Consider the following 27814-nt stretch of genomic DNA (forward strand, 5'->3'; position numbering starts at 1 on the left):
ACCTCTGGCCTGCCTCACCTCAGCGAGCCGTCAGCTGGGAGAGATCGAGCGGTCTCTAAAGCATTTCCCTTGGATTACATGAAACGACGCATTTTGCACTGCACAGAGACCGCAACGCCCTCAGCACACCGAGGCACGCACGTGCGTGCCATGCTACAGGGTGCTGAACAGGAGCTCACACCTCGTACTGCACCGGGAACACCTCACGGGCCCGAGTTAAAAATTCGGGCCGCAGGGGTGGAAACGCAGGGGCTGGGCAGCTGCGCTCCCCAGGAGGGATCTGCCACCGCTCCAGCTCAAGCCCACTCTTGCCATTCCAAAAAGCCAAGCAGAGAGCAGCGCCACGCCAGCGCCGCCTTCTGCTTCACCTCTGCGAGCTGGTGCCGCTTAAGGCAGGACGAGGTTTGGATTCTCGGCTTGCGTGTCGCTCCCTCCTCTGGGCTGCCTTGCTGGCTCGGGCTGGGGAGCAGCTCTGCCTGCAGATGGTTCACCAACGCCAGCTGATCGCCGACGCTCCCCAACCAAGCTGCATAATTCAGCAGCCGGGGAGAGGTAAAGCTCCTCTCCCCTCCGCGGCGTGGGAAGCATCCAGCACGGCGGGGAGCTGGGGAGCTGCAGCCGGGAGGGAACGGCAGCTGCTTCCGAACCGGCTGGGAAGGGCGCTCTGCCTTCATTCACCTTCCTGCAAAGGCAACGACTGAGGAAGACACTTCAGCATAAAATTAGTAACGAGATGTAGCACACTTATTTTTAACAAAGTGACCTTCATCAAGCTCAGAGCTCTTTTTGCTTAATTTTTTCCAAAATGAAAGCCAACTCAATCATGAAATGCCAGGAGAAGATGTTAACTCTTTATTAATAAATTGATTTAGAAAGGCTTGGCGAGACAGGATTAATGGATTTGATGGTCAGAAAGGACCGCTGTAATCTTCTAGTCTGACCTGCTGCAGAGCACAGGTCTGGGCTTCCTGCAGCCCGGCAATCGAGGCAGTTGCAAGAGGGCTTATCTTTTAATCCACGCCACGGAGCGTCTCTGAAAAGTCACTACATTCCGGTCCAACGATCAGCCTCACTGTGAAAACGCTCTCTGTTTCCAGTTGTGTTATATCTGACTTCCACTTACAGCCCCTGGCTGTGTCAGCTGAAGTTCTTTAAATAGTATTCTTTAAATATTGTGTTTCAAAGCATTAGTGACTCTCTTACTCATGACTGCTTTATTTTACAGTATAAAAGTAATAATGGGCTTGGTTCTGAACTTAGTTACTCCCAAAACCACGTGGAATAAATTAATTCCTGTAATGGTTTCAATTTTACATTTGCGTAAGAGAGACCAAACCCTTCTCCCCAAAGGTACGAACCAAGCAAATCCACGGGAGAGCAAGTCGGCCGTCCGTGCTCCTCTTGGCCGCCTGCTATAGACAGCTCAGTATGGAATGGTAAAAAAGAGAGTCAGCCGTAAAGTGCTAGTTTTTTTGAGGAACAAATGAAAAGTTCGATTACCAAAGCGCGTCATATGTCTGAGCCCAGCTCTGCGCACTGCTTGTCTGATATGTGGTTAGCTAACGACTCTATGATGTCAAGAAGGAGTAGCTGACTTAGGGAGCGGAGATTTGGCAACTTGGAGACCTTCAAGGAAAAGAAAAACAGAACAGAAAAAAACAGAAAGAAATTAAAACCCTCCCCAAATCATAGCTGACGTATCACCGCTTCACCCCTGCCACCCCACGTGAAACAGGCAGGTCAGGCAGCTCGAAGGCTGGGCACGCACGTGTGAAATCACAGTCGTGGAGCAGAGGACGGCCCACGGGGGCTCCAGTCACGACCTCCTGCGCCCACAACCCCCTTTCAGACTGCTGCAGGAGGGGATGGGGGTGGCGAACCGCAGAAATGCTGACCCCAGCACTGCCTCTCTGAGAAAGGAGCGTAATTACTGTTTGTATTGACAGCTCCACCGCTAATGGGTGCCAACTAAGCACTCTCCTAAAAGCAAAGTTGGGCTCCAGCACAGCCCTGAAGTTTGAAGTCTGTGTGTTTCTACTGAGAAGGTGACTTAGGACCTGATCTCTTTGCTTCTGCGTGCTCCTAAGGAGAGGTCGTGCTTAGCGTCCGTGCTGGTTTTGCTGGCCTGCCTCCCGCAGTCAAAGCAGGTCACCGGAGCACTAGCCAACAAAAACCTTCGCCACATCAGGTATGTGAGAATCTACAACAAACTTCATGCTCTTAAGCTGTTCAGAAGCTCAGCTGTTATCAAAAGGGAGCTCTACACATTCCTTCCTTCTCCACAGCCTCACAGTAATGAGCCAGTAATCCCTCCTTCTAGAGTTATTAACATACGTGCCCAGCCTTGTGCCTAAAAGCCTGTCCACTTATCCAGCCTGTATTAACTGATCTAAGAAAAGGTATCACCTCACTCGAAGAAGCTCGACTGTGATAAAGAATAAAAATGTCCTGAGCATCTTTTGAAAGCCAGGAAGGAAAGGGCTGAGTGCGCTTTCAGAAAGAGCTCAGGACATGTGCTTGAAGTAGTATTCCCAAAATAAGGGTCCGCGAGGACTGGGAGGGAAAGAGACCCCCTTCACCTCGGTGGGAATCCTGCCCCTGCACCGCGGCACGCGCTGCGGAGGAACAGATCAGGGTGCCAGTACAAACACTTCAGAACAGCAGTTTTATTAGGGCTTTTGCACAATACTGACACACACAAGAGCCTAAAATGACGTTGCCCAAACTAGCAAACCTCTGGGAACAGCTCCTCAGTGTTCTTAGGGGGGCGAAAACTCCTTAACGGTCTGAATCGAGAGCAGCGTTAATCAAGCTGGAAGAACAGGAGATCCCAACGGCCGTACTCCCGGCCTGCCTAAGCCCTGACGGCCCACCGGGCTTGCGCAGCCAGAACAAACCACCCTTCAGAGCCTGGGGCTTGCCAGGGAGCAGAACGGCGAGCGTTCGTGCCCAGCCACACAGAGAGTCACCCAGCGCCAGGCCAAAAATCACACACTGAAGCCTCTCAGGCCAAAGAAAAACATTGCGTAATTAAGATTTCTTCGTGCACATCTGCTTGACAGTCTTCCAGCCACATTTTGATGACAACTGTTCTAACAGTCAACAGTTTAAATATAAAACATTTCCACATATTCTGGTCAGTGGAGCACAATCGAGTAACGCCCTTCAGTTCAAATCTCTCTCTCTGAAGTGTCGCAATGTTCATTTCTCCCCAGGACGTTCTGGTGAGAATCGTGCCAACCTGTTTGTCTTCCTGTGGCCTCCACTGGGAAGTCGAGACCGTGAGATTACAGCTCTCAGGGTCTGTAACGCGTTGACCCCAAACCCCAGGAGACGTCCCAGCCGCCAGGCTATCCCGTAACCCACGGCGGGACCAGTCTCCATCCCCTGCTGAAGCTGGGCCGCTCCGCAGGGTTCACGAGGCCAGAAGAAAAGACATTAAGATGAAGGCCGGGCTGTAACCTCGTGCTGGGGACTCTCCCCTGAGAGTGCGATTCCTGGATGCTGGCTCCACTCTCAAAGCTTTTCATGCATTTTCAGTTATTTCTGAATGTAAAATGCATTACACTTGGGCAACTTAGGCATTTAATAAAGAGCCTGACTACCTCCCTGCGTCTCATCTCCAGATACAAACTGGACGGAGCGATGCTTTCCTTCCCCATGGACAGCGGCGGGAGGATTGTGAGACTAAATATAGAGAAGATAGAGAGCTACCTGAATACTAACTAGGGAATTATTATCAATAAGCGTGTAGCATCCAGAAATCACAATTCCTAGGATTTATCTATCAATTTCAACAACGCTAACAGTCGTGCAACAGACTGGTGACGTGCTGGGAAACTCTCACGGAGGGATCGTATCTCACAGAAACAACTAAATGACAATGCCCTTCTCTCGAGGGAGGACAGCAATATCAGCACATCAGGCTCTTGACCTTTCCTATCACTAATGCATCATCCCATGTATCAACACACGGGAACTACGGAAAGCCCAGTGAGGACGTGGTAATTCGCCTTTTGAGCACATGACAATATAACATCTATGACAGAGAATACTTCAAGAGAAATATGAATAGCACACTCTGAACGGCCAGTGAAAGAGAGATTTGTGCCCTCAATACATAACAAACTTATCTTGCTATACACATGAGAACCCAACGATGGCACGGCACAAAATTAACAGCTGGAACAAGTGGAAATGGAAGCAATTCTGGGTAACTTCTGTTTTGGAAGGTCTTCACATTTCCAGACCAGGCTGTTCTAGTCTTTTGTTTATTTTTAGTGTGAAAAGTATGCCCAGCAGACTTGTCAGAGAGTGTCAGTGATACACAGCCAGCTCTCAGCTGTCTCACACGAGAAAGAATGAAACAGATTCCTATATTAATGTGTCTTTAACCAACGCAGCGACAGAGGACAGCAGCTCTCAAAAGCCCCAGAAAAGATGCAACCAACCTTGGTGAACTGGTGAACGATGATGTGCAGGCAGTGCCTCTTCATGTCCAGGGCCTGGGTCTTGTCAGCCGCCTCTAAAATCTAGAGCAAAAGCAACAACGTGATTTTCCTTCTGCATGGCTCAAATGTACAGGGCACAAACACTGCTCTGACTCAGAGGAGGTAATTCCTCTGAGCTAGGGAATCATCTCCATTTTGTAACGACAAACCTGAATCTTTTCTGAACTGTTCAAAAACAGGGCTTGGATTTAAAATGTGTGGAGTCTTCAGGAGATAACCAGTAGGAAACTGCAGATCTGTTTCAGAGCCAGGTTCCCTGAAGTGCCCCAGTGAGACTGGCACGGGCAAGAGCCAAGAGCAGTTAACGCTGGAATTGATTCTGCTGGTGTTGCAGTGGGTTTGCTCTGCCTCCCTAGTAGCTGGCTTTGTAGGCTTTCTCATCACAGAATATTTTTTGTTAGCTTAAACTTCATTGCCAGATCCTGTCAGCATTACTGATAAAACAAAGCTAACGTCACCTGCACATCACCGTTTGTCCTGGTACAAATGCCTACCAAAAAAGCGTTTGGAGTTGGGTGCTGAGCACACGGTACATCTTAAAAAGCCCTGTAGGAACACTGCTCTACAACGGGGACGAGGAGCTGAAGAGGACCATCCTGTTGGCCAGCTGAGCAATAGCTGCTAAGCGCTTCAGCACAGGACCGCTAACGACACAAAAAGCAGGTAAGGAGACAAAGCCACCGAAGGCTGCGCCCTGCACACGTGCTGACCGCGCAGGGCCGCTGTCATTACAAGGGTTCGTGCAGTCTCAGTGGATGCCAGTTTGGAAGCGACTCAGTGAACCTGGCGCTGGGGGCACCCGCTTGCCTGGACCCCTTGGCTTTCCTGCATCTAAGCCGAGCGGCTAATTAAAGCTGCCTGGGGCCAATTACCTGGAGTACGTTCTCCACTGTGACATTCATTTCTAGATTCTGCTTACAATAGGCTTGCAGTCTGTTGTTGGAGAAGCCGTAATAGTAAGGTGCAGCAAAGAGGTAGCTGTTAATCTCATTAAGGAAAAAACCGTAAAGCAGAGGTAAGAGCGGTGATTGTAAATACAGATCAATGACAGAAGTTAAAATGCGGTGCCTGTCGATGCAACCCTGACAAATAATCCTCCCAGGCTGAGCAAAAGGAAGGTGAGCTGCTGTACAGGCACTTTAGACAGATACTTCAATTATTTTAGATTTAAGGATACAGGGAGTCTTCAGGAGGCATGTTTACTTCTCCATAATAAATGTATCTAAGCATAGATTCAAATGCTTGCTTGCTGGGAACCATTTCCCCTATAGAAATATTCACTTGCCCATCTTCTGGCATGAAGGAACGGAACATGGCTTCAAAGTAACTGGAAAAGGAAATAAAACTGATGTAACACATTCTGCAGCAGATGGTTTAACCCCGTATTGTTCAAAGGCTGCTATTAAGCACTACAGCTTACAAAGAAGCAAATTCAGGTGACAACCTGGGCAAAAACACTGCTAAAATTGTTGTTTCATATATGTCTGCCTGTGAGAGAACTCCAAATGTAATCCCCCTGATTTCCATCAGCACTACCTGAAATTTGTCTCTGTTTCTTGAAAATTAGGACACATGGTGCTTTGATTTTTGTCTAATTTGCATAAGACCCAGTAGAGAGCTTAAAGCATTATGAATTTCCTTGGTATCTACAGGCTGCCAATCATGCGGGGTTGTTTTAAGAGCTGTGAAATGCTTCTGGTAAAATACCGCGGTAACTAATACCGAATATTATTCCTGGGACCGGAAAAAAATTGTGACAGTACTTGAAATAGAAATTTTACGTGAACACAACGACTTGCAAAACATAAAGGCGCAGGCAAACAGAACGCACAAGCGAGGGACAAACCCAGATACTGAGGAGGGAGAATAGGACCCATCTTCAGAAGGGTGAACTTGCCTCTGCAACAAAGGATGGGAACAACCCAGTCTCTGTTATGCACCACTTTCTGTTACGCTTATTCGTACCCAGTCTTAAATATCAGCAAGTGAGAAAGAGATTCAAGTTTAACATGATCCAAAATGGATGTTCACCATCAGAAGACTCTTTCTGACCTCAGTGGACATCTGTTGCTTTCCACTTCACTGAAACCACCTCATGCTTTACACCCTTTTTGCCTTCCTGTGATTTTACAGGTTCTTTATCGTGCAGTGCAGCTGCTTACACAACCTCTAGAGAATCTCTACACTTTTAATTTCCTCCTATCTTTCCCTGCTGGGTATCAAATTGAAAAAAATATTTAATCACTGTTGCTTAAAGGCTTATTACACTCATTGAGCAAAGCTGCACCTTACACTTCATGCAGATACAAAGTTCCTCCCTGTCTTCTAAAAAAAGCAAGCTGACCCACAGATTGCACAGCACTGAATTTTACACAGACAATATTTGTTATAGTTTTAGTAAACAGCGACTCACCTGGAGCGGGCTGCTAGGATTGCTTTATGGGCTGGCCGTGGGTGGCCGTCTAAGAGAAGAATGATATCACAGAATTCAGTCCCAGCTCCTTCTAGGTAAGCCTTCATGTCCTGAATTAAAGATGTTCCTGAAAGTTAACGTAATGAAATAGTTAAAGACACGATAGTTCCAGGTGAGCAGATACTATCAAACTAATATATGGCCAAGCCGTAGCTCCTCTTTCCTTCGGGACCCTTGGGGCGAGCAGGAGGCAAGCCCTTCCTTATAACCATGGAGGAAAATGAGCTTCATCCTTCCCTGTCGCAATCCATTACCTACTGCCCACCCCAAAACAAACCTGGCAGCTCTGCTTTCAAACTGCTGACAGCAAACACCGGCAGCAGCCACGCTGAAAGGGGTTCTCTATAGATAAAGAAATCTGATTTTTCCCCACCCTTTTTTCCTCATGATTTCCAACCACCAGGAATATAAAATTTTGTCTTTTAATGGAAATGCTTTCCCAAATCCTCAATAAAGGCTTCTTTTATCCAACATTTTAATTAACCTTTGAAAATACATAACAACTGAGAAATAGAGCACATTCAAGCCTGATCAAAATTCACTCATATTTTCAAAGTTCATCTTTCAGTTTTTTGATGTTTGGGTCTCTCGCACCATTCCAGCTCTGGATACAGAAGCCGGCTATGCCACCTCTCTTCTCCCTAGGACAAACGCCAGCCAAAGGCTTTCTACTTGACCTTCCAGGACTGGCTTCCCCCTCTTTTTCTCCAGTCCCCAATTCTTTTTGTGCAGTATTCCAAATCAATACCGGCAACGCCTCGGAATTTTGTGGCCTCAGCAAATTTCATTATTACATTCCTTTTCTTTTGTGTGTTGGGATGATAAAGTCTTGAATAAGGCTAGTCCCAAGTCAGTCCTTGATGAATTCTGTAATAGAATTGTAAATCAAATCTTCGCCTTCCAGCACAATCACAGAATGAAAACTAAAGGCATGACCATTAGTACAGGCTATTTATCTTCTCAAAGTCTTCTCCTCTCTAGCTTCTCTTCCTTTCTTCCATTAACTTTTCTTTTTCTTTGTTAATTTTTCCATGCCTTTTTCTTCCTCTCCCTCTCTCTCTCACAATAAGGTCTACCTTGTCAGCACTGGCTTACTCACACCATCTTCTTCCTTACTCCTGCTCCTCCTAGTCCACTTAAACTGAATGTCCACTTCTTTATACCCTTCCTTCTGCCTCTTCTCTCCCTGAACAGAATCAGGATATTTTCCTGCAAGAAGAACACGACTGTATTTAACATGACCTTTCATGTATTTTGATGGGGATAATGTTCTGACTGAAGCTCACTGGAAAAAGAACCAGCATGCCCTGTCTTAGTCTAGGAAACAGCCTAAGCACAGTTATATTCTCCAACTGGGGAATCGGCAGTCTGCAGCGGTCTCCTTCCTAGGCTGTTTCCTAGACTAAACAAACCATTAGCAATGCAAAACCAGCACAACTAATAACTTCACAAAGCATTACGTTACCGATGTCAAGCGGCTGATCAGAATGCGTTCGAACAGGAGGTTGCTGTTTTCTCCGTACAATCTCCACTATGAGGGATGAAGAAAGATGCTCAAACTCCTTCATCATTATTACCTGATTAAAATGTGATTCCTTCACCACAAAGTTCAGGCAATGTTCCTTTAAAAAAAATCCAATATTAATTTAAAAATTACAGTTTACTGTATGAAGTCATCCTACAGCACTACATAAATGTTACCATGTTACACGTGTAAACAGCCATCCCTTTCTTAACGACCCTCCACACGCATCCTGCAGCTGGAACTATCAGTGATCTCCTTACTAAGCGACCATTCAGGTTCCTACTTGAACAGGAAATTCGGGACAATTCGAAGCATCTGGAAAAACCTGACTAAAATAATAACAAGGAAAAGACTAATTGTCTCCCATCTAGCTCCTCTAAAGATTTCTAAAATAGGAATCTCAGGAGACGCCAAAAACCTCATGGAGCTAACTGAGGTTGGTTGCTATCTCATAATAATTCTTTATACAATTAGATACCAAAAGTTAATTAGAAGGGTGAAGAGATCTTAACTCTTAACACTATACATTAAGGGTACAAATAGTTTGCAGGATTTCCTTGTGCGGATTTTGCCTTAACCTCTTCTGTAAAGGTTGCACAGTCTGGAAGAGTTCTTGTAGGTTCTTGTATGACAAACCCGCTAGAAAAATCAGTGTGGTGGCAAGGTGACAAATGAACCAGACCTAATGCTAAACAGTTAAAGGGACAAAAAATGGCACTGCATTTGCCAGTGCAAACCAAGGCTTTCCCTCAGAACACTTTCATAAGCAAAAAATATAATCTATACCAGCTCACCCTAAGGTGAGTACAAAATCCACCCAAAGAATAATTACTGCTGTCTATTTTCTGCCAAGTTATTTCACCTGGGATCCACAGGGATCTGTCCAGGACCCATCTGTAAAATGTTTTAAACAATGACTAGGATGCCATCTGCAGATGGCACCTACCCACGAGGACTAACGCGCACTTGAGAAGACAGGAGGCCAACTCAAGGTGATCCTGACCAAACGGGGTGTGGAAGAGCCCCCGTCACCCTGCTGCTAGCGAAGGCGGGCGGAGGCAGCTGGCTGATCTGAAATTTTTGGCACTAGATCCACCAACGCTGAGATACTTGCTTGAGCTTCTGGGCAGCCAATGTTATCATGGTCCTATGCACCAAAGGCTGTGCCAGCATTTACATACTTGCTGCTGACTCTGCTGCTGTCCCCCTGGATGCCTTTCCTTTGCCCAAATCCACAGCATAAAGAGTGCCCGAGGAAGTGCTGGTGCATACTGGTTTGTCTAGCCCCACTCTGCTTGCGGCCGTCAGCTATATGGCCAGCTGATGGGCACAGGCTGCTCAAATAGGTACTGCAAGATCTTGGACTCTTGGACTCGGGTGGAGGAGCTTCTTCTCTGCAGCTTTAAGCAGAATTGGCTCTGGCCACTGTTGGTGGGAACCAGACCATCACAGCATGGTCTGAAGGCTGGGGGTATCGACTCTGTCATGACTTTCAGCAAATGCCTAAAAGCCCCTGTCCCACTACACAGAGATGAAGAATCAGAGACACATTTTGTTTTTCAGATCAAAGGCATGAGAACAGAATTCAGTTTTTCATCAGACCAGGTGAAAGAACCTGTTTGCAGTCTCTGTTTAAAACACTGGGACCAGAAAACGCACTGGTTCCATCTTGCTGCAGTGAGAGTGAACTGAGGAAGAGTCAAAGTCACTCTGCCCTTTACACCCTACAGGGCAGATATGCAAAAATATCACACACTTATTGAAAAAAACCTGCATAATATTCACAAGCAACTGCAGGACAATCCACTCTAACATAACTCAAACAACTATAACCATAAGAAAGAACTGAATCTGCAAAAGCTGACAGCTTTTGCAAAGCATTAATTACATTGATTTTCTTTTTTTAAATTTATCAGTTACTTTGTATGCAAAATGTGAATACCTTTAGCTGATCCAGCTGAAGCTTGTTAGCATTTTCACACACAATGAGCACATTCTGCAGATCTACGGATGCTTCGATATATTGAAGGCAGAGCTGTTCCAGTCGAGAGAGCTTGAAGTTTAAGGCTAGTTTGTATACATCCATAATAAGTAACACATCCTGCACGTGACCTGAAATTACGAGAGATAAAAATGCTGGAGAGCTCACAGAACAAAACCAGAAACTTTTCTCAAAGCATTTCTTTTTACATCAACTTGAGCATTTAGAATGGCAGAATGGGAAGCGACTGGAGTATTTTTATGGAGAAAAAAATTCCATTGCTGGTTAGACAAAATCTGAATTGATACTAAAAAAGGAGTTTCAAAATTGAGGCATGAAAGAGCCACCCCAAAAGATTTTTGGGACAAAGATTTTGTGACAATCTGGATCATAATTTTTTAAAACCTTCAAAAGAAAGTGAAGTCTCTAAAACCGCTGACAAGCTCCGAAGCTAGCAGCCCGATTTTCCAAAGTGCTCGGCTGCTAACAGCTCAGCTGAAGTCCTTGGGTTTTACCCAGTATTAGCAATCAGCTCCTTGATTTCGACAGAGCCTTATGAAGGCACTCGGTGCTTGTGCGTGCACAGGTCTGAGGCTGGGGCAGCGGGGACCCTCGTAGGCCACTGCAATGGGGCTACTGGGACACCAACTCAAGGAATAATTCTCCCCAGCCTTTGCTTTCCTCGCAGGAGATCTCTGGCCATCTGCTGTAACTACTTTTTGATAGAGGAAAACCTTCTTGCATGTCATGTGCTTTCCCTGTGTCTAATCGGGAAAATCCCATTTGATAAGCATGCCTGATGCTACTAGCTCAGCCTCTGGACGGATCCCCAGGGTGCTGCCCTCTGAACCGAGAGGCACAACTAGGAACACAAATGGTCAGGACAGGGGCATTGGCGGATCCCAGCAGACAGGTAAGCACCAGGGAGAACGTTTTCCGGGCTGGGGAGAAGGGCAGCAGGCTGCCTGGAAGCCTGTAACGAAGGGGAGTGTGATAACAAAGTCAGTGTGATAACCCCTTCTTCGGTCTGATCCTGTCCCGCAATGAGCATGCTGAGGATCAGTGAGCCTGCCGAGAGCGGGATCTGGCGATGTCAGCAGACACCAACGAGAAGGTTCCCTCGTCCCCATTAATTAGGCTTGCTCTCAGACATGCCACCTCGCAGGGAAAGCCTTGCGACAACTGCATACAAATCATTATTTTCCTAAGCATTACCTTTTATAGAAAGGAAAGATCCTGGACTGAAACTGAAGCAAAACTTCCAGCATTAGGATAGACACACCTCACTTCAAATGACTGTGCCACGTGGCTGCAGCTTCCCCAGCCCCACCAGCTGGAGTTCCCCAACAGACCTCAAACAAGGCCATGAGTTAGCTTTGCTGTGTGGGAGCTGAGATCTCCGGCTATTACCTCTCAGCCTCCAACTGTTTTTAACTCAGGGATCTTCAATGAATGCATCAAATGGATTTTTCCTTTCTCGAGGCATTCCTTTGGATTGGCACTTTGAAGAGATGATAAATATTGGCTTGCTCTGCTTTTCTGTGTGGGCTCAGTTTGCAGCGGATCAAAACAATACCAGAAAAAGGAAATAAGCCAAGCCAGGATACATGGTCCTTCCAGGCAGGCTGCTGTAATGTGCAAAATACCATGAAATTTTTGTTTGGTTGGTTGGGTTTTTTTAATACCTTTTGGAAAGATCAAGAACCCACTTTTCCTTGAAGTTTGAAAAGAATTAGGAAAAAACAAAGCACTGTTAGTATGCTTTGATAGAAATGTACTTTTTTTTTAATCTCAGGTAAGTAATTAAGCACTTAGATCAGGATTGATCATCTGCAAATGCTTGATCCTGCTCTGTATCAAAATAAATGTTTGCTCCCCAGTTGCTAGTATTTTTTTTATCGTACTGTCCTACCTTTGCGAGGGTATTTTATTTTATCCGTATACAGAAACTGCATGAGCACCTCGAAGGGTTGCGCCTCAGCCTCTCGGATGGGCACTTCCAGCAACGGCTGCAGGCGGCACAACTTGACATTCCCACCAATCCCATCCTTCTGACACAGTGCATGTCCCTCGTCTTCAAGATCTTGCTTTGATTTCTGAGACAGAAAAAACACTCAAACATGGCAACAAGGCTGTGTCAGCTCACACACATTACTATCAACCCAGAGGAAAGATCCTTCTCTTTTACTGCACAATCTTCAAGACCCAAGATCTCACTATCTTCAAGATTATCTTCAAGATAATAAGGAATTCATAAGTCTTAGACTTACTGTTCCATATCCTGTGACAAACATGGATCAGAATAAATGTAAGCTCCTGGATGAAGCTCAAAAGCAGGACCTCAGTAAAAGGGAGGAACGAATTCCACTGAGCTCACATTTCTGCCCTCCGCAGGAGCAGCACCTCTCCTTGGAGAAGGAAGATGTAGGAGCAGGTTCCACAGATCCCTGCCTTGCAAAGTCAGAGCTCAAAGTGCTGCACAGAAGTATTTTAAGACACTCCGTTACTTCCAAGTTTCACTTTGACAACCTTTCCCTACAGCCTTTTCCAGTGAAGATGGATGGCTGCGGGGTGGCAAAGCAATTAACTAAGGGGCAATGAGGCATCCATATGTCTTACTGCAGGTTGTGTGCTACCCATTCCTCAAGAACCATAAAATGTTTGCTGCTGAAAAGCTGTAAGTAGTCAAAATTAATAGACAATGAACCATAGGCACCAGACATTCAACTCTGGAACAAAATCAGGACATAGTAAGGCAAAGAGAACCACCTCAAAACCTTAACGCTGCCTTCCCTCTAATCTGTCTTATCTTGCAGGCCATCCCCGATGACACACAGCTTTTGCCCTCCCCAGGGATATTCCACAAGATTAGAACTTAGACAGTTACCAGAGCTCCCAAGAACCGTAGCACCAAATCCCGATAACTGGATTAACTTTGGCTCCTCCATGTTACGCTCCTCGCCTGGCCTGATATACATCCAGCAGCCTCTGTTATTACTAATTACCCTCTTTATTTTACTTGCCCAAGAGCACCTTAGCATCAGATATAGCTCTGGTTCTACATCTGTCTCAGCAGATATCATCTTTTTCCTAACAACCTTATTTCCAAAATTGGGTAGAATAAGCATTACCTTGCCACAACAGTCTTTTCTAAAATACTCACCTGTTTCAACCTCTCCCTTGCCTGTATGATTTTCTTTTTCAGCCACTTGCAGCGAGCTGTAACAATTGCGGTGTGCCCTCGGACTCGTTCTTCCTTCTGTCAAAAGCAAAGGAGTGACACATGTTAAACTTTTATTCCAAAATCACATGGTGGCGGCAGATGGCAGAAGCCATAGAAACCTGGCCTGAACTCCAGGTTACTACACATTCAGTTTAAGTCTGAATCAAAGGCCGCCTTGCATCTGCTCTGCACATCCCCATGAAATTCAACACCTATTTTCCCTAAAGGCTAATGGCAAACACCATTTGGAAAGAGTCTTTGTTACGTTCACTGAGTGGAAGCTGTTGGGCAGGTTCAGTGTCGCAGATATTGCCTCTTATTGTTGCATCTGATTTTCGGTTTCATTTTCTCTTTTCAAAACAACAGTATGTTTGTTCTTCATAATCTACCTCATCTGTTGTTGAGGATCTGTTATCTGATCGCTGCAAAGTCTTTTCTAACTTTTTTTTTTTGCAAAAGGAATGCAGGTAAGTTCAAATTTCTGATTTTTTTTTTCAGAAAACATATTCTTTTTAAAATGTTATAGTTGTTCTCATTACTAGAGAATCACTCCCCTGTGCTGCTTTTTCTCATTCTATTTTATTTCAGTACTTAAAAATGGCTCTTGAAATGGTACATGGATCTGCAAACCACTGACCGGCTTTTCCCAGGAGACAGCTGGGACCTCGGCGTACAGAGGTCGTTAGTACCGTTTTCATACTGCAACTATATAAAAGGTGCTCTGGTAAATTCAGGTTACATCTCAGTGATCCACAGATCTTCTCCATTTAAAAGTTTCTTCTCCTTTGCAGCTTTATAAATTTATCTGGATTAGTGGAACCTACTAAACCAGACAGACATCATTCTCACCAGTGACACTGCTCTTAAAACTTCATTCCCAGGGTTTCTGGCACAATCATCGTACAATTTGCTTTTTCCCAGCAAACATGCTGCGCACGCAGTAACGCCCCCGTTGGCACCTTTTCAATAAATTCTACTCACCTCTCCCAAAACAAACTCCAAGTCACTGAACTGCCTGTTTTCCCACAGCCTTCCATAATCTTCATGTAGAGTGCATTTAGGGTAACAAGAAAACTAAAAAAAAAAATAAAAACCCACAGAAGACAGAATTCATTTCAAATGGCTATAGCCAAAAGCCCTGCAGTTACATATACTATCACTGGATTTTCTTATTAACTTGACCTCAACGTAGTATATAAAGTAGAAAAAAACAACCAAACCCAACACATGCAAGGGCTTCCTCTATGGTGAGGGTAATGAAGATAACGCAGCTTAACATGCAAGAAATGGCTCTCATCACTACTTGCAGATTTCAGGAGTTGGTGGCTCAGAGTCTTACCTGCTCTCAGGACTTGCCTGAGGGTCCCACGCAACAAAAATAAACGTGAGTTTAGGGGGGATTTGAGCTGGTGTGAGTATCTTGAAATTTAAAATTCCCACAGTTACGGGGGGGTGGGAGTGGGAGTGCTGCATGCAGATAAAACTTCAGTACAAAATGCTCCAACCCATGAACGCTAAACCTGACAGAACGTGAAGAGGAACAGCCAATTTTCAGTTAAACATCCTGGCAAATCCTGTCTGATACACTCTCCAATAATTGGTCAAAATAAGTTGTCACGATCTCTGTTAGGACTTTAGAAGGCACTGGGGAGCTTGGCCTTACCAAAATGTCTGCCCAGATAACATATCTCAAAAGATTTTAAAGATATACATTAATCTTTGGCAGCTGAATCTGAAACGCAAAGGCTTCCTGCAGGAAGAATGCGAAACGAAAGCCATCAAGCTCACAGCGAGCCAAACCAGAAACTCTGCACGTCCGGAGACGGCCAGAAGGATTCACGCAGAATTGGCGTGGGTGTCTGAGTACGCTTATCAGTGAATTACCTGGAACCTGTACATTTCTCCACTTCTAATGTTATTGTCCACTGTGCCACCAAAGATGTACATAGCATCTGAGATCACAGCTGCAGCGTGGAAGAGTCTCCCGCTGGGCAACTAGGGAAAGAAAAGGACAAAATAGGTGAGGGAATAAATAAAACCATCTTTTTCTTTTTCTCCCAAGAAAACGGGCCTGCAACAGATCAACAGTGAGAAGGGAAAAATCAACGTAGTCTGAAGCAACACAAACGCATCGTAAGACTGAAATTTATCATATTTTAGGATTGTTTCCTAGCGTATCTAGAACGTACTTTCCAGTCACATTTAAAAACACTTATTCATTGCACCTTCTAATCAGAACGGTACGTACACAGGGCTCTACACATCATGAGAGTTACAAAGTCTATCGTTGATCGAACTCGGACTCGAAGCTCAGTTTTACATAGAAAACCAAAACGCACTTTTAGAAATAAACAGATTCTGCAAATGCGATCACTATACAAACTCAGAGCTTATTCTGAATATTGTCAGGAATTTGAAAGGCAAATGATCATCTATCCCAGTAGGACACCGAACCCCAGGCTTGTAAACGCGTGCCTTCCCCACAGCTCGCTGGGGCTGCACCATCTGGCTAAGGAGCCCCCCGGCCATGCCAGATTCTGCGCAGAAGCCCAACGTTGGAGACGTTTGCAGAGCTGGCACCGCGGAGTCAAGTCTCTTTTCTCCGTCATGCCAGGTCCACAGAAAATAAAGCCACCCCACGCTGCACGAAGCCCCAGCTATTTATAGGACTGAGGGATCGCGCTGTCCCATGCAACACACGCTCCACCTTGGAATTGCAAAATCGGATGATTTTCGAAGCAGGAAGGAGCCACCGCAAGTCAAAGCCGCAGTGACCCTCCTGCACGGGACAGACCACATCATTCGCACTCATTTCTTCTGAGGTCACACAAAAGGTATCCGATCAAATTAGCACATCTTGCTGAGATCTCTCACATAAAGTCTTCAAGTGGTGATAGTAACTTCATTTTTTTTTTTCTAGTTTGATCAGGCTTGTTTTGTCTTCCAGGCAGCAAATCTCATTAAATCTTTGCCTACAAAATAAAAAGCCCTCTGGTACAAGAAATCTTCTCTTCTCGTACACATTCATAGACACCACTCAAGTAAACTCAGACACGAAACAAGATTATGTTTATCTGGAGAGACATATTTTCCAGGAAACCATGCTGACTGGCGTTTTTCATTACCACCGAATTATCCCTTTTACCACAGCATCACACAACGGTCTTATTTAGCTTGTTACTCACCAGACTTTCCATGACTTTTTCTTTTCTTCAAACTACAGCAGTAGTTTGCAGTAACTAGGACCTGGTTGATTTTTTATTTTCTCAGATGTCCAAACCACAGATTTGGTCACCTTAAAATGCATGTTCATCTGTGCCAGTTCGACAAGCAATCCAGATTCCTCTGGATAAACAAGATACCTTCTGTCTCCGGCAGACTTTATGGGCACTTTATCAAAGAAACTTTAAACTTGGTGCTAATAAATACTGTGATGGGAAGATTATGGAAGAATATTGATCTATTAGTACATTCCTGCTGGGCCCCTGATTGATACCCTTCCAAAAGAGGATGAGATTACTGTCAAATATAATCTATTTTATATGGCCTCTATTCATTCTTAGTAGTAATCTCATTAATTAAATAAGATGTACTGACTGAAAAAATCAAACATATTATAGCAGTTTAAAAATACATCAGTGACCTTTATCAACTGGACCGCCAACCTCATCCCAAAATACGAAGTTGGCTTGCCAAGACCTATTTCCACGCTACTAGATGAGCTGATATTAGCTGTATTATAATACCTTTCTTACAACTGACTCTCCATCCAAAAACAACAAAAAACCCCTATTCTGTCAGAGATCAAATGCAGGCCACCTGGCTTATACTTATTCAGGTCATTTTCCCCTGCCTTTTTTTTTTTTTAAATAAATAATACTTTAGCTTTGCTTTTAATGGAAATCATAATTCTCAATATTCTCTAGTAGTTGCTTTTAAAAAGCAGCCATTGTATTTAACAACCACAGTTTTTTCAACCCAAAAAACTTACAGCATTTTCACAATTGGTGCCAGAAAGGAAACATGAATCATCTGAATATTTAACCAAGTAACACCATACTTGCTAGTCACATTCTGTTTAACTCAAACGATCCGTAAGGAACGTTGTAACGATGATTTTTAATTTGTAATCGTTGGTACCAGAGTGGTCAAGGAACCAGAGCTTTGCCACTTACTAGTAACTTAAGCAATCAAACAACCCTACTTTTTAAATACATGTAAAGAAATGTAAAATATGGCAGGATAGCCCAGAAAAAGGAAGGCCATATACAGTTCATCAAAACATTGTGCAGCTGAGGGTTTCAGGGTATTTGTTTTGCTGAACCAGAACAGCAGAATTCAAGCCAGCACAAACCCTCAGACGGTGACAGCAACCCTGCCAGGCGGTGAGATGCCGACGCCACCTGCGAGGACACCACCACCCTGCCCTCCCAGGACCAAGGCCTTGGCCAGAGAAAAAATCTGGCCCAGTGCGAACCAAGGGAGCTCAGTCCTCAGGAAGAAAATATTCAGGGCAAAAAAATTAAAAGGTTAATAGAGCTCAGGAGCATAAACAGGCGGAGAGAGATGCTGGGCTCCATGTTCCTCATCCACCAATGCCAGATGCCAAACCCTGCCAAATCTTGAATTTTTTGTTGGGAGACCTTCCAAGATGCCAAATCCAGCTGCTGAATATGCTCAACCCAGGTACAGTTTATATCGAACAGATATGAAATAATCTCCTGTGTACTAGTGCATGCCGTCAAATCTGATTTGAATCGCTGTCATTGAAAAAAACCTGTCTAAAACCCGAAAGGCCAGTATCGAGCACTACAGGATTGCAGCCACTGGATCACATTCCCCAGTAAGAGACTGAAAGAGAGTACAGAAACCCTGATTTCCAACACACAAGCACTCTGCTACAAATAGTTGTGCAGGTAGAAAAAGGTGCATGTTTCTTCCTATTCCAGCTATTCCTAGTACTTGGGCTGAATCTTCCTTGCTGCAATTTAAGCATTAATCACATTAACTCTCGTCCTACCCACCACGCATCTCCAGCTCCTTCAGCTTTTCAATGGGGTGATACTTGCTGATTGCTCTTACAGCTTTCCTATGAACTCTCCCGAGGATCCGCATATTGGTACCCCATCCATCTGCACAAGGGAAGGATTATTGCCTGCTGCAGTTTATTAGAACTACCTTAGACAACAGGTCTACCACTTGCGACTCCCTGCTCACAACACTGCAAGCCACGGTTACAGTAGGAACTCCTGCATTCAGAGGAACAAAGCCAGCGCAGAGCGAATGTGAAACTAAGCCTTTGTTTTGCAATATAACACGTTTATCCTATTTTCTGTCCTTTACAAGCAGTCTAACCAACTGTGCCACATCCTGCTTGTGACACAGGAATGCATTGGTCAGCCTCATTTTACAGCTGGCAAAAAGGCTCAAAGAAATTGTATTAATCTTCTGAGATCATAAAGACAGACTAGAGTAGACTAACAGCATGTGCACAGTCTGCAGGATATCTTTCAGCTGCTTAAAATTTTAAGGTTATTCTGGTACTTTCGGCATTCTAAGTCCGGCTGCTGGGGCTCTGAAGCCGATATGGAGAAGTGCAGATTTCTGCTTAAATGCTGCCAGGTAACAAACACACACTTTATCCTATGAATCTGTCAGTGGTTTCTTTGGACAGTTTTCTTCTGATGTCCTCCCGCCCTCTTTTTTCCTGGTGTTTCACCTCCTCAAGTTCCAAAGTCCTGCCAGTAGTAAGACCATCATCCCTTTGCAGCCCCATGAAACTCCATTAGACTTAGCCATGTTCTAAATTGCTCTAAGTCAGCTCTCTCTTCCTGCTGCTTATTGTTTCACTTGAAGCTAAAATGTTTCCAGTGTCATCCGTGTTGGTCTGTCCCTCGATCCTTACCCACTAGCTCCCAACCGGCTCACCACCCATCCCAAGGCAAAGCTCCAGGCACTCCTTCGCATGGAGCACAACCCCTCCTCTTCACCTTCCCAGCCTGCCTTTCTGGTCGTGTGGGCTACCTCACCATGTCCAACAGGGTCACAGCTCCGCAGCTGTACATGACCTTTTAATTCCTCCTGTCTCCTAAGCCACTTGTGTTTGTGTAGAGGTAGCTGAGATGGACTGTTTTCACAAGGGGAGAACAACAGTTCTCCCGATCCTGTTGTCCACCAGATGCTTCCTCCCACGCCTTCACTTCTCTTCAGATGATGGCAACCCTTCCCTGATGTACCTTGGTGTAAACATCCCAGATAACAAGGTGAGAATTGCACTCAGGATGACAGTGATAAACAGCCATTACACCACAGAGCCAGGCCTGCATCAGGTACGCTCAATGATAAAGTATACCTACCAGTAAAGTCCTCCTGGTATAATAACAACTGCTACCTAAAACCAGCACTGGGCAAACATAACTTGAGTCCGGCAGGTAAGATAATCTGTGCAAAACTGTACTTCTGATTTGCAATTACTGTAATTTCAGTAAGGGTTTCTGCTGGCACAACTCCAGATGGTTGCGTGTGAACCCAAAGGGCTGTCAACCTTCTCACTGCCAGTGCGTACAACAATGATAAAAATCACAGACTAAGATGAACCGCCAGTCTGAATGTATTTGTCAGCTCTAGAGCCTACACTTATCTCCCAATCAAGGTGATCTCCTTACTCTATCAGCAGTGCCTGACAAAAAGAATTTTAGAGTCAATCCTGACACCTCGGATGATCTGGGCTGGCACTCCTCTCCAAGATGCACTGCCCCGTTCCATCTGTTGAAGTGTTCTCCCTATTTAAGGTTAATGAGATTTGCAATCTGAGGCTCTTTTCAAGCTGGAATCTTTGCTTTCAAAAGCAGATCTCATCAGTCACCTTTGCTTCCCTTGCAGTATACCCTTCCACACCGCCGGCATGATTCGAGCCATCATTTTCAAGTATTTCAGAAGTCTTTTTTTTTTTTTTCCCATTTCTTGTGCTCAACATTCACTCCTTATCCTGTCTAGACAGCACAAATTGAGTTTGTCCTGTGATGCTCATCAGGGTTCTGATTTGACTTACAAAGCTGTGCGTTAGTGTTGATTCTCCCTGTGCTAGGGCACCTAGCAATCATTCAAATAGTTGAGATTACAGCCCCGAGCATCATCTCTGGGGCTGACTCCACATACTTGAAAATAAACTTAGTTAAACCCGTGCAAACCCCTACATAAACTCATTGATTTAAATTTTAACCTCACCAGGAATACATTCAGCTTCACTTGAAGTCTTTAATAAATTAAGTTGAATCAATGTAAAAGTAAAATTAAATCAAATGAATAGTTTCCACTCAGGGCTCAATACTACTCTTCTATATGCAATTTAGAACTCGCATGTGCAGAGTCAGGGCTTAAATAGTTCTTAGATTACAGTTTAAATTGAAATGGCTTAAGATAACTTTCAAAGAGAGAAAAAAGGAGTGGAGGAGAAAAAGTATATACAAGGCTGGAATTTATTTCTCTCTCCTGGAATAAATTTAATTTGCATTTTTGAAGTCTTTTTCACTTCCAAGTGTTTCTTTATTTACCTCCGAGTCTGCTGTGGGTGGTTGTTTAACTGTTGTTATGCCGAAATCTAAACCAAATACATCCCGAGATTTTTTTAAACCACGTTCTTCCGAGGGCAAGGAGGACACTTCTTCTGGGGCAGATACTCTCTCAGCCACTTCTGGGTGGGACACCTGGTTACAAGATTTAAAAACAACAGCGTGTAAAAGTATAGATGGGAGGCAGGAGAGACTGGACACGAAGCAAGAGTCCCCCTACGGCTGAAGCTCCAAAAGATCGAGCCCGTGTATCCAACACATTCAGAAGCAGCCCAGAGAAAGCACCATGGTCTTGTTTGGGGCCCAGCACCGTGGCTGAACAATTTAACAAATTAGTTGTGTAGTCTTCTTGGTTTTTGCAATGACAGAGGTACACCCCAATGAAAATCTTAAGCATTAATTGCCTTTTGTCCGCCCTCTTCCTCCCATGGTTCTTCACGAGAAGCTGAAGGGTTTGTTTACTGCAAGTAAGGAGAATGCAGATCATGAACAAAGATGGCAGAGAGGCAATATCCGTCAGCTATTCCCACAGCCTGAGACAGACTTCCCACATTTTGGCTTGATGAAAGAACAGGGCAGATGGATCACCACAAAAGAGACAACCCGTACTTTACGTCAAAGCTGACAAACACGTTTGAAAGACGAGGAAGTAAAACGTTTTCTACGGCTGACAGGTTACGCCGCGGCGCGACGACCGGCAGCGCGCACAGAGCTAACGCGGCCGCTGCCGCTCCACCAGAGCGCCGTGCGCTCCTCAAGGGCCCAGCGTTACTGGCCCTGCTCGCGGTCCAGATGCAACCCTTCTGCGCCTCTGTCAAGAGAGCTGGGTCGGTTACAAAAACGTAGCTTTCTTGTAGTGAGATTCATTCTCCTGGCTGAGAAGAATATAGTAACCTTATACATATTATATATTAGAATATATTATTGCAGGCTGTGACTACTTGTGGTGTTTTCAGTGTTTATCTTTTACCTCTTCGTCATTTCTCAAAGCATTTCTAACGTGTTTTCAGTGCTTTTTCAGATTGAAATTTCAACACCACGTGCAATATCAGGAAATAGCTAAAATCAAATCTGCTGCAGTTGTTTCAAGGCTCTTCTTTCTCATTCTCTCAGCTTCTCAGAATCCTTCTTATATTTACAGAATAAATTTAGAATTGTGTGAATTTTAACCCTCCTCACCCTCACATATGAATGAGAAGGTATGATCGTTGCACTGAGCTCCAAAGCCACTGAAGATACGCTCAGATCTCATCCCACAATCTAGGAACATTGATGAGCCTCTCTATCCTCCAATACCGTTAAAAACTCTGAAGACAAAATGAAATAAAAAGACCTAAAGCCATCAACAAACAAACCTGGTGAACCAACATGAACTAAAACGTTAAAAAAAATATCTGTTTTTCCTCTAACTGGAAGAAAACCATAAGCTCGAACAGGTCCAAATGAGATGTCACTACTCGTAGCTGTTTATACTCAAGAGATGCTACCACATTATCATACCAGGCAACAGCATAAAACTGTCAAGCAGATGGGCAGACAGAGCTTTGGATATTCGTTAGGTTCAAGGAGGTTTAAGGATTTAAAATGTTTTCACATGCTGGGAGCAGAAAATCTATATGCTCTTCAGACAAAATTGGAACAGAGCCATTTTAGAGTGAACTTCAAGGGACAGAGCTCTGTAAACGAACAAAGAAGGAGAAGGCAAATGCTGAAGGGCTTTATTATGCCTGTCCTTAGACGTGATTCCTTTCAGATTATGGCAATGGACTCATCTAGCCTAGCTTACGGTTGCAGGTACCTGCGAGTAAACACAGTGCTGTTTATAATGCACGAAGCACCTATTACTTTTAAAAATCTGACATGATATGAACCTGGAACACAGCCTGGGCAAAGGCTTCTTTCACCTCTAAGGAGCAGCACCCAGCTAACCGTAGGCCAGTCAACCGCACCTCCATCCCGAGAAGGTTATGGAGCAAATCCTCCTGGAAGCTACTTCCACCACAGGAAGGAGGTGACTGGGAACAGTCAGCAAGGGTTTACCAAGGGTAAATTTTTCCTGACTAACCTGATCACCTCCTACAAAACGCTGAACGGCTTCACACATTAGAGGAGGGCACTGCGTTCTGAGCAAGTCCGTGGTTGATGCCAAATTGTCTGGAGCCGTTGAAATGCTGGAGGCTGCTATTCAAAAGGATTTATCTAGGCTGGAAAAATGAGCTGATGGGCACCTCATGAAGTCCAGCCTCAGCAAATGCAAAGTCCTGCCCCCAGGACAGAGTAATTCCTTGCAGTGATACAGGCTGGGGACTGGCTGTCTAGAAAGCAGCTCTTAAGATAAAAACCTGGGAGTCCTGGTGGACAACAAAGCTGAACAGGAGTCAGCGTTATCCCGCAGTAAGGCCAACAGCATCCTCAGCTGTATCAGCGAGCGTGTAGCCAGTAGGAGGAGGGAAGGGATTTTTCCTCCTCTGTTCAGCACTTGTAAGACCACATGTGTAGTACTCTGCCAATTTTGGGCTCCCCAGTGCAAGAAAGGCATTGACCTACCGGAACAATTCCAGTGGAGGGCTACCAAGATGATCAGGGCCTGGAGCACATGATGCATGAGAGAAGAAACGGCAAAGGAGATGTCTTACTGTCTGCAACTACCTACAGGAGGAGTGGAGAGAAGACAGAGCCACTCTTCTGAGAGGTGCCCAGTGGAAAGACAGGAGGCAACAGACATGTGTTAGAGCACGGGAAATTTTGATTCGGTACGAAGGGAAGATAGCCTTTACTGTGATAGTGGACAAACACTGGAAGAGAAGCCAGGAGAGGCTGTTGGATCTCTGTCCTTAGAGATACGCAGAAATGGACTGGACAAGACCCTGAGCAACCTGCCCTAACCAGACCTGCTTTGAGCACGAGGATAGACTCGAGACCTCTGGAGGTCCTTTCCAACCTACCTGCTTTTGTGACTCCAGGACTTCCTCCTATTCTTTAATATACTCTAGGTCTGAAAGCCCAGCTTGGCTTCTGCTATGGTGGAAATTTAATTTATGTCTAAGATGGAAATTTAGCTGTTCCTTTTCCCTGCCTTATTTTCCTGATTGTACCACACAAGAAGAGAAGGAATTAAAAATCTGTCACAGATACCTGGAAGGGACCTCATTAGAGGCTATCTCCATTCCTCTGCCCCAAGCAGCATCAACAGTATCTATTGCATTCCTGAGAGAGGTTCATCTAGCCTGTTCTTAAAGACTTCCAGTGGTAGAGACTTCTCATGAAATCTTCAACACTGCGCTACTGTTAACAAGTCGAAAACATTGTCTGCAATTACTGAGATCATTGTAACTGCACTGCCAATATAAATTCACCTATTATAGTTTACCAGAGGTGTAAAGCAGAGGATCACCTCAGTAAGTACCACTTCCTCATACAAAGTAGTTAACACAGAAGAGGGGTTGTCATGGACTGTGGTGGAGGATAGAAAGTTGAAGACCGTGATGAAAAAACCGACAGCACAGGATAGATCACTAGATACAAAAGCAAAGTCATAAATACGAGTAAGCTTGTGCTATCAGCTCTTCCAGAGATTTTGCAGTTCTGGTTGCGGCAAGTAACAGGGGACGGGACAGTGGACATCATTTGATGTTCTGCTCTACACTGAAGATGAGATTTTGTCCATTTGACATTCACTGGAGAATACAGCGTGGAAACAGGGAGGTTAATTCTTTAACAGTGACATTCAAACACGTGCTGTTATCACTGCAAAAGTCAGAATATAAGACAATCTGTAACTTATTTACAGATTACTGTAGTAATAGTAAACTCTCTTTCCTTTAAAATAATTTTAATATATCAGTTGCAAATTTAAAAAGTAGTGTTAATGTATAACTCATCAGAGAGGATTAGGCACAGTTTAAAGAGCAAGTATTGCCAAATCCAATGAACGTGTCTCAAAGGATCATATACTGAAATCTAACAACAGATGACAAAAATCAAGTGACCAGCCATTTGCTTCTTTTTGGCACCGCGGTGTGTATTCAAAAATCAAATTACCATAATAGTACTTTGGGGATCTTAATCTGACTTCCTGCATAAAACAACCTACAAGACTTCGTTGTAGTAGTTCTGAAATGGAACCTTTCTTTTAAGAAAACTTTCTTTTTAGAAAATACCAAATTCTGGTTTAGTAGCAGTGAATAATCTACCAAAAAGCTCTGATAAAATGTTCCAATGAATCATTACCCTCATTCTTTACAATTTGTAAACTTATATTTCCTTTCCTTTTTTAGCCTGAATATTTCTAGTTTCAATGTTAAGCCACTGCATCTTGCTTTATCTTTTACCAATAGGCTAAAAAGCCTCTGTTCCCCAAGTAGGGCAGTGAAGAATTCATTTCCTAAACCTTCCCTAAAAGAGACTATGCTTCACAGCTGGTCACTGTGTTTCCCAATCTTTAATCATTTTCAGATTTCTTCTCTGAATAACCTCCTTGATTTGTGAACACAAGATGGTGAGATATTATACTGGAAGATCTATCTGATAAACACGGGGGTAGTGTATTTATGTTACTAAATGATACGACCCTCTGTCAGCTTCGGGAGCCAAGAATATCATCAGCGCTTCCAGCCCTTTTACATTACAGGGAGCTTGCCTCAGCTAGACACAATGACTAAAGGTTTTAAGTCATTGTTTCCAGGGATAATGTAAGGGAAACTATTAACATAGACCACACACCCTGTTCCTAATGGATTACTTTACACACACACTGACATACGGATTGTTTGTGCCCACCTTAAGAAGAAATCCAAACCACTCTGAGTGGAGCGGTATTTTAATCATTAATTGGCAAAACTCTGGACAATAAATATTAGGGGAAAGCTGTGATTTTCTGTTTTCTTTCAAGGTCATTGGCAAAAGTTCATAGCAATGCAACAAGAAGCAGTCTCTAAAGGACCTAAGCAGAGTAACTACTCCTCACTCAAAACCATATTTCATGGCTTTCAGTTATCCAACTTTATACCCATTTAATGTGGGTCACGTTAATACTGTGTTGTTCTAATTTCTTACTTCTGTAAGTGAGCTACAGAAACATATTCCTTCTGCCTATCATCCACATACGCCCGCATTTTGCTTTCCCTGGGAGAATTCTGTAAAAGTGTATAAACAACACCCCTCAGAAAGGGTATGAACATAGACTTGACAAACAGAAATCAAGCTGTGCAACAACCTTAACTACAGTTACTCTGATAACCAGGTTTTTATAAATACTAACATTTTCAAGGTGTCTCTCTCCAGCTTAGTGAGCACAAGCTTGAAAAGGTCACTGGTATGAAGATCCTGTATTTTTAAAAAAATATTTTCTAGAAAGGATGCAAGTCCGAACACTACATATTATTTATAAACATAAAAAGTATCAGTCTTCTCTTTGGACTGAGAAATGCTGAATTTTATCTCTCCTAGCAGAACATGATACCCTGACAACTACATTCCCCACATCTGAAGGCAGATCTTGTTAGGGGCCTCCTTGCAGGAATTCAGGGTTTTGTTCACATAATAACATGTTTCTTTTGCCTGAAGATACCTCAACGGGTGTAACTGATCTCTGCACAGGGAGAACGTGGCAGACTCCTCCACGGTAAGATGAGTAAGTCCTTTTAATCCTTCTTAGCTGCCCACAAACCACGTCACTGTAATCCATCTGAAGAACTCCAGAACTGTGCCTCAAAGTAAGGCAGAGAAGGTTACCAACACATTAACCTCCCTTCTTGCTTATTAAAAGAAAAATTAAGAGCTTTGAAAGTCAGAAATTTGTATTGCTCTTGGCTTCAAAAGGCCTAATTGTGAGACTAAATGTTTCACAGGTCATGTTTTAAAGATTTCTCCTGTAACTTCAGGAAAGACAGACTGCTCGCTAGTACCTGCAGTCACTGGGGAGACGACGGTAATTCACCTGGTACCGGGGGAGCGATCCACAGACATTTTAACTATCCCACGCACTGACCTTCTTTAAACATTGCAAGGAAGGGGAATTGTCTTCCTGCCCTACACCACCCCGTCCTCTGCGAGGCAGTGGCTGCTTCCAGACATCACTTTTGATTCGGCGTGGCTGTGTCCACAAATGGATGTGCACCCTTCCCGGACCTCGAGCTCCTCTGCCGTTCCCTGCAATACACTCCTCTGCTCTAGCACAAACCATGACTGCTGCGTGCACGCGTGTGTCTGTCTGTCTGTCTGTCTGCTGGGAAGCAACTGTGCAAGCTGGAACATTTTCGCTCTTATTGCCTGCTGATTTTTTTATGCTCTTCCAACCTTCTTCTGAAAGCCAAGGATATTTTGAGTTCAATAGCAAAACTCGAGGGCAATAAATAGGAAAATATATTTAAATTATTTCAAAATCTTCTGATAGCCCTGTACAAAGGAAACCCAGCACCTCAGGAAGCTTTGGCAGTGTTATGCAGGCAGGCATGGACGCAGACATGATATTCCTCCGGCTGCCTTCGAAAAGTAGAACCCCCAACTGTGAAGATCATCTAACAGTAAAG

General features: G+C 44.2%; 1 protein-coding gene across 3 annotated transcripts in view; it reads right to left on the bottom strand.

Annotated features, from left to right (window-relative positions):
- Positions 1 to 840: 840 nt before the first annotated feature.
- Positions 841 to 27814, bottom strand: part of LZTR1 (leucine zipper like post translational regulator 1) — a 37089-nt gene continuing 10115 nt past the window's right edge. The window contains exons 10-21 of one of the 3 annotated variants that reach the window (XM_082330208.1): positions 21267 to 21419; positions 15598 to 15708; positions 14695 to 14787; positions 13654 to 13749; positions 12403 to 12586; positions 10452 to 10621; positions 8450 to 8606; positions 6925 to 7051; positions 5689 to 5838; positions 5384 to 5489; positions 4452 to 4532; positions 841 to 1626 (exon numbers count right to left, since the gene is read on the bottom strand). In XM_082330208.1, the coding sequence (XP_082186334.1) occupies positions 1510 to 1626; positions 4452 to 4532; positions 5384 to 5489; positions 5689 to 5838; positions 6925 to 7051; positions 8450 to 8606; positions 10452 to 10621; positions 12403 to 12586; positions 13654 to 13749; positions 14695 to 14787; positions 15598 to 15708; positions 21267 to 21419 (1545 nt within the window). In that variant the 3' untranslated portion in view covers positions 841 to 1509. Of the gene's footprint in view, positions 1627 to 4451; positions 4533 to 5383; positions 5490 to 5688; positions 5839 to 6924; positions 8194 to 8449; positions 8607 to 10451; positions 10622 to 12402; positions 12587 to 13653; positions 13750 to 14694; positions 14788 to 15597; positions 15709 to 21266; positions 21420 to 27814 lie in introns of those variants that run through there. The other 2 variants (XM_082330209.1, XM_082330210.1) reach the window with 2 other exon arrangements.

Source organism: Platalea leucorodia (assembly GCF_965183815.1).
Source record: "Platalea leucorodia genome assembly, chromosome: 19".
Taxonomy (NCBI): domain Eukaryota; kingdom Metazoa; phylum Chordata; class Aves; order Pelecaniformes; family Threskiornithidae; genus Platalea; species Platalea leucorodia.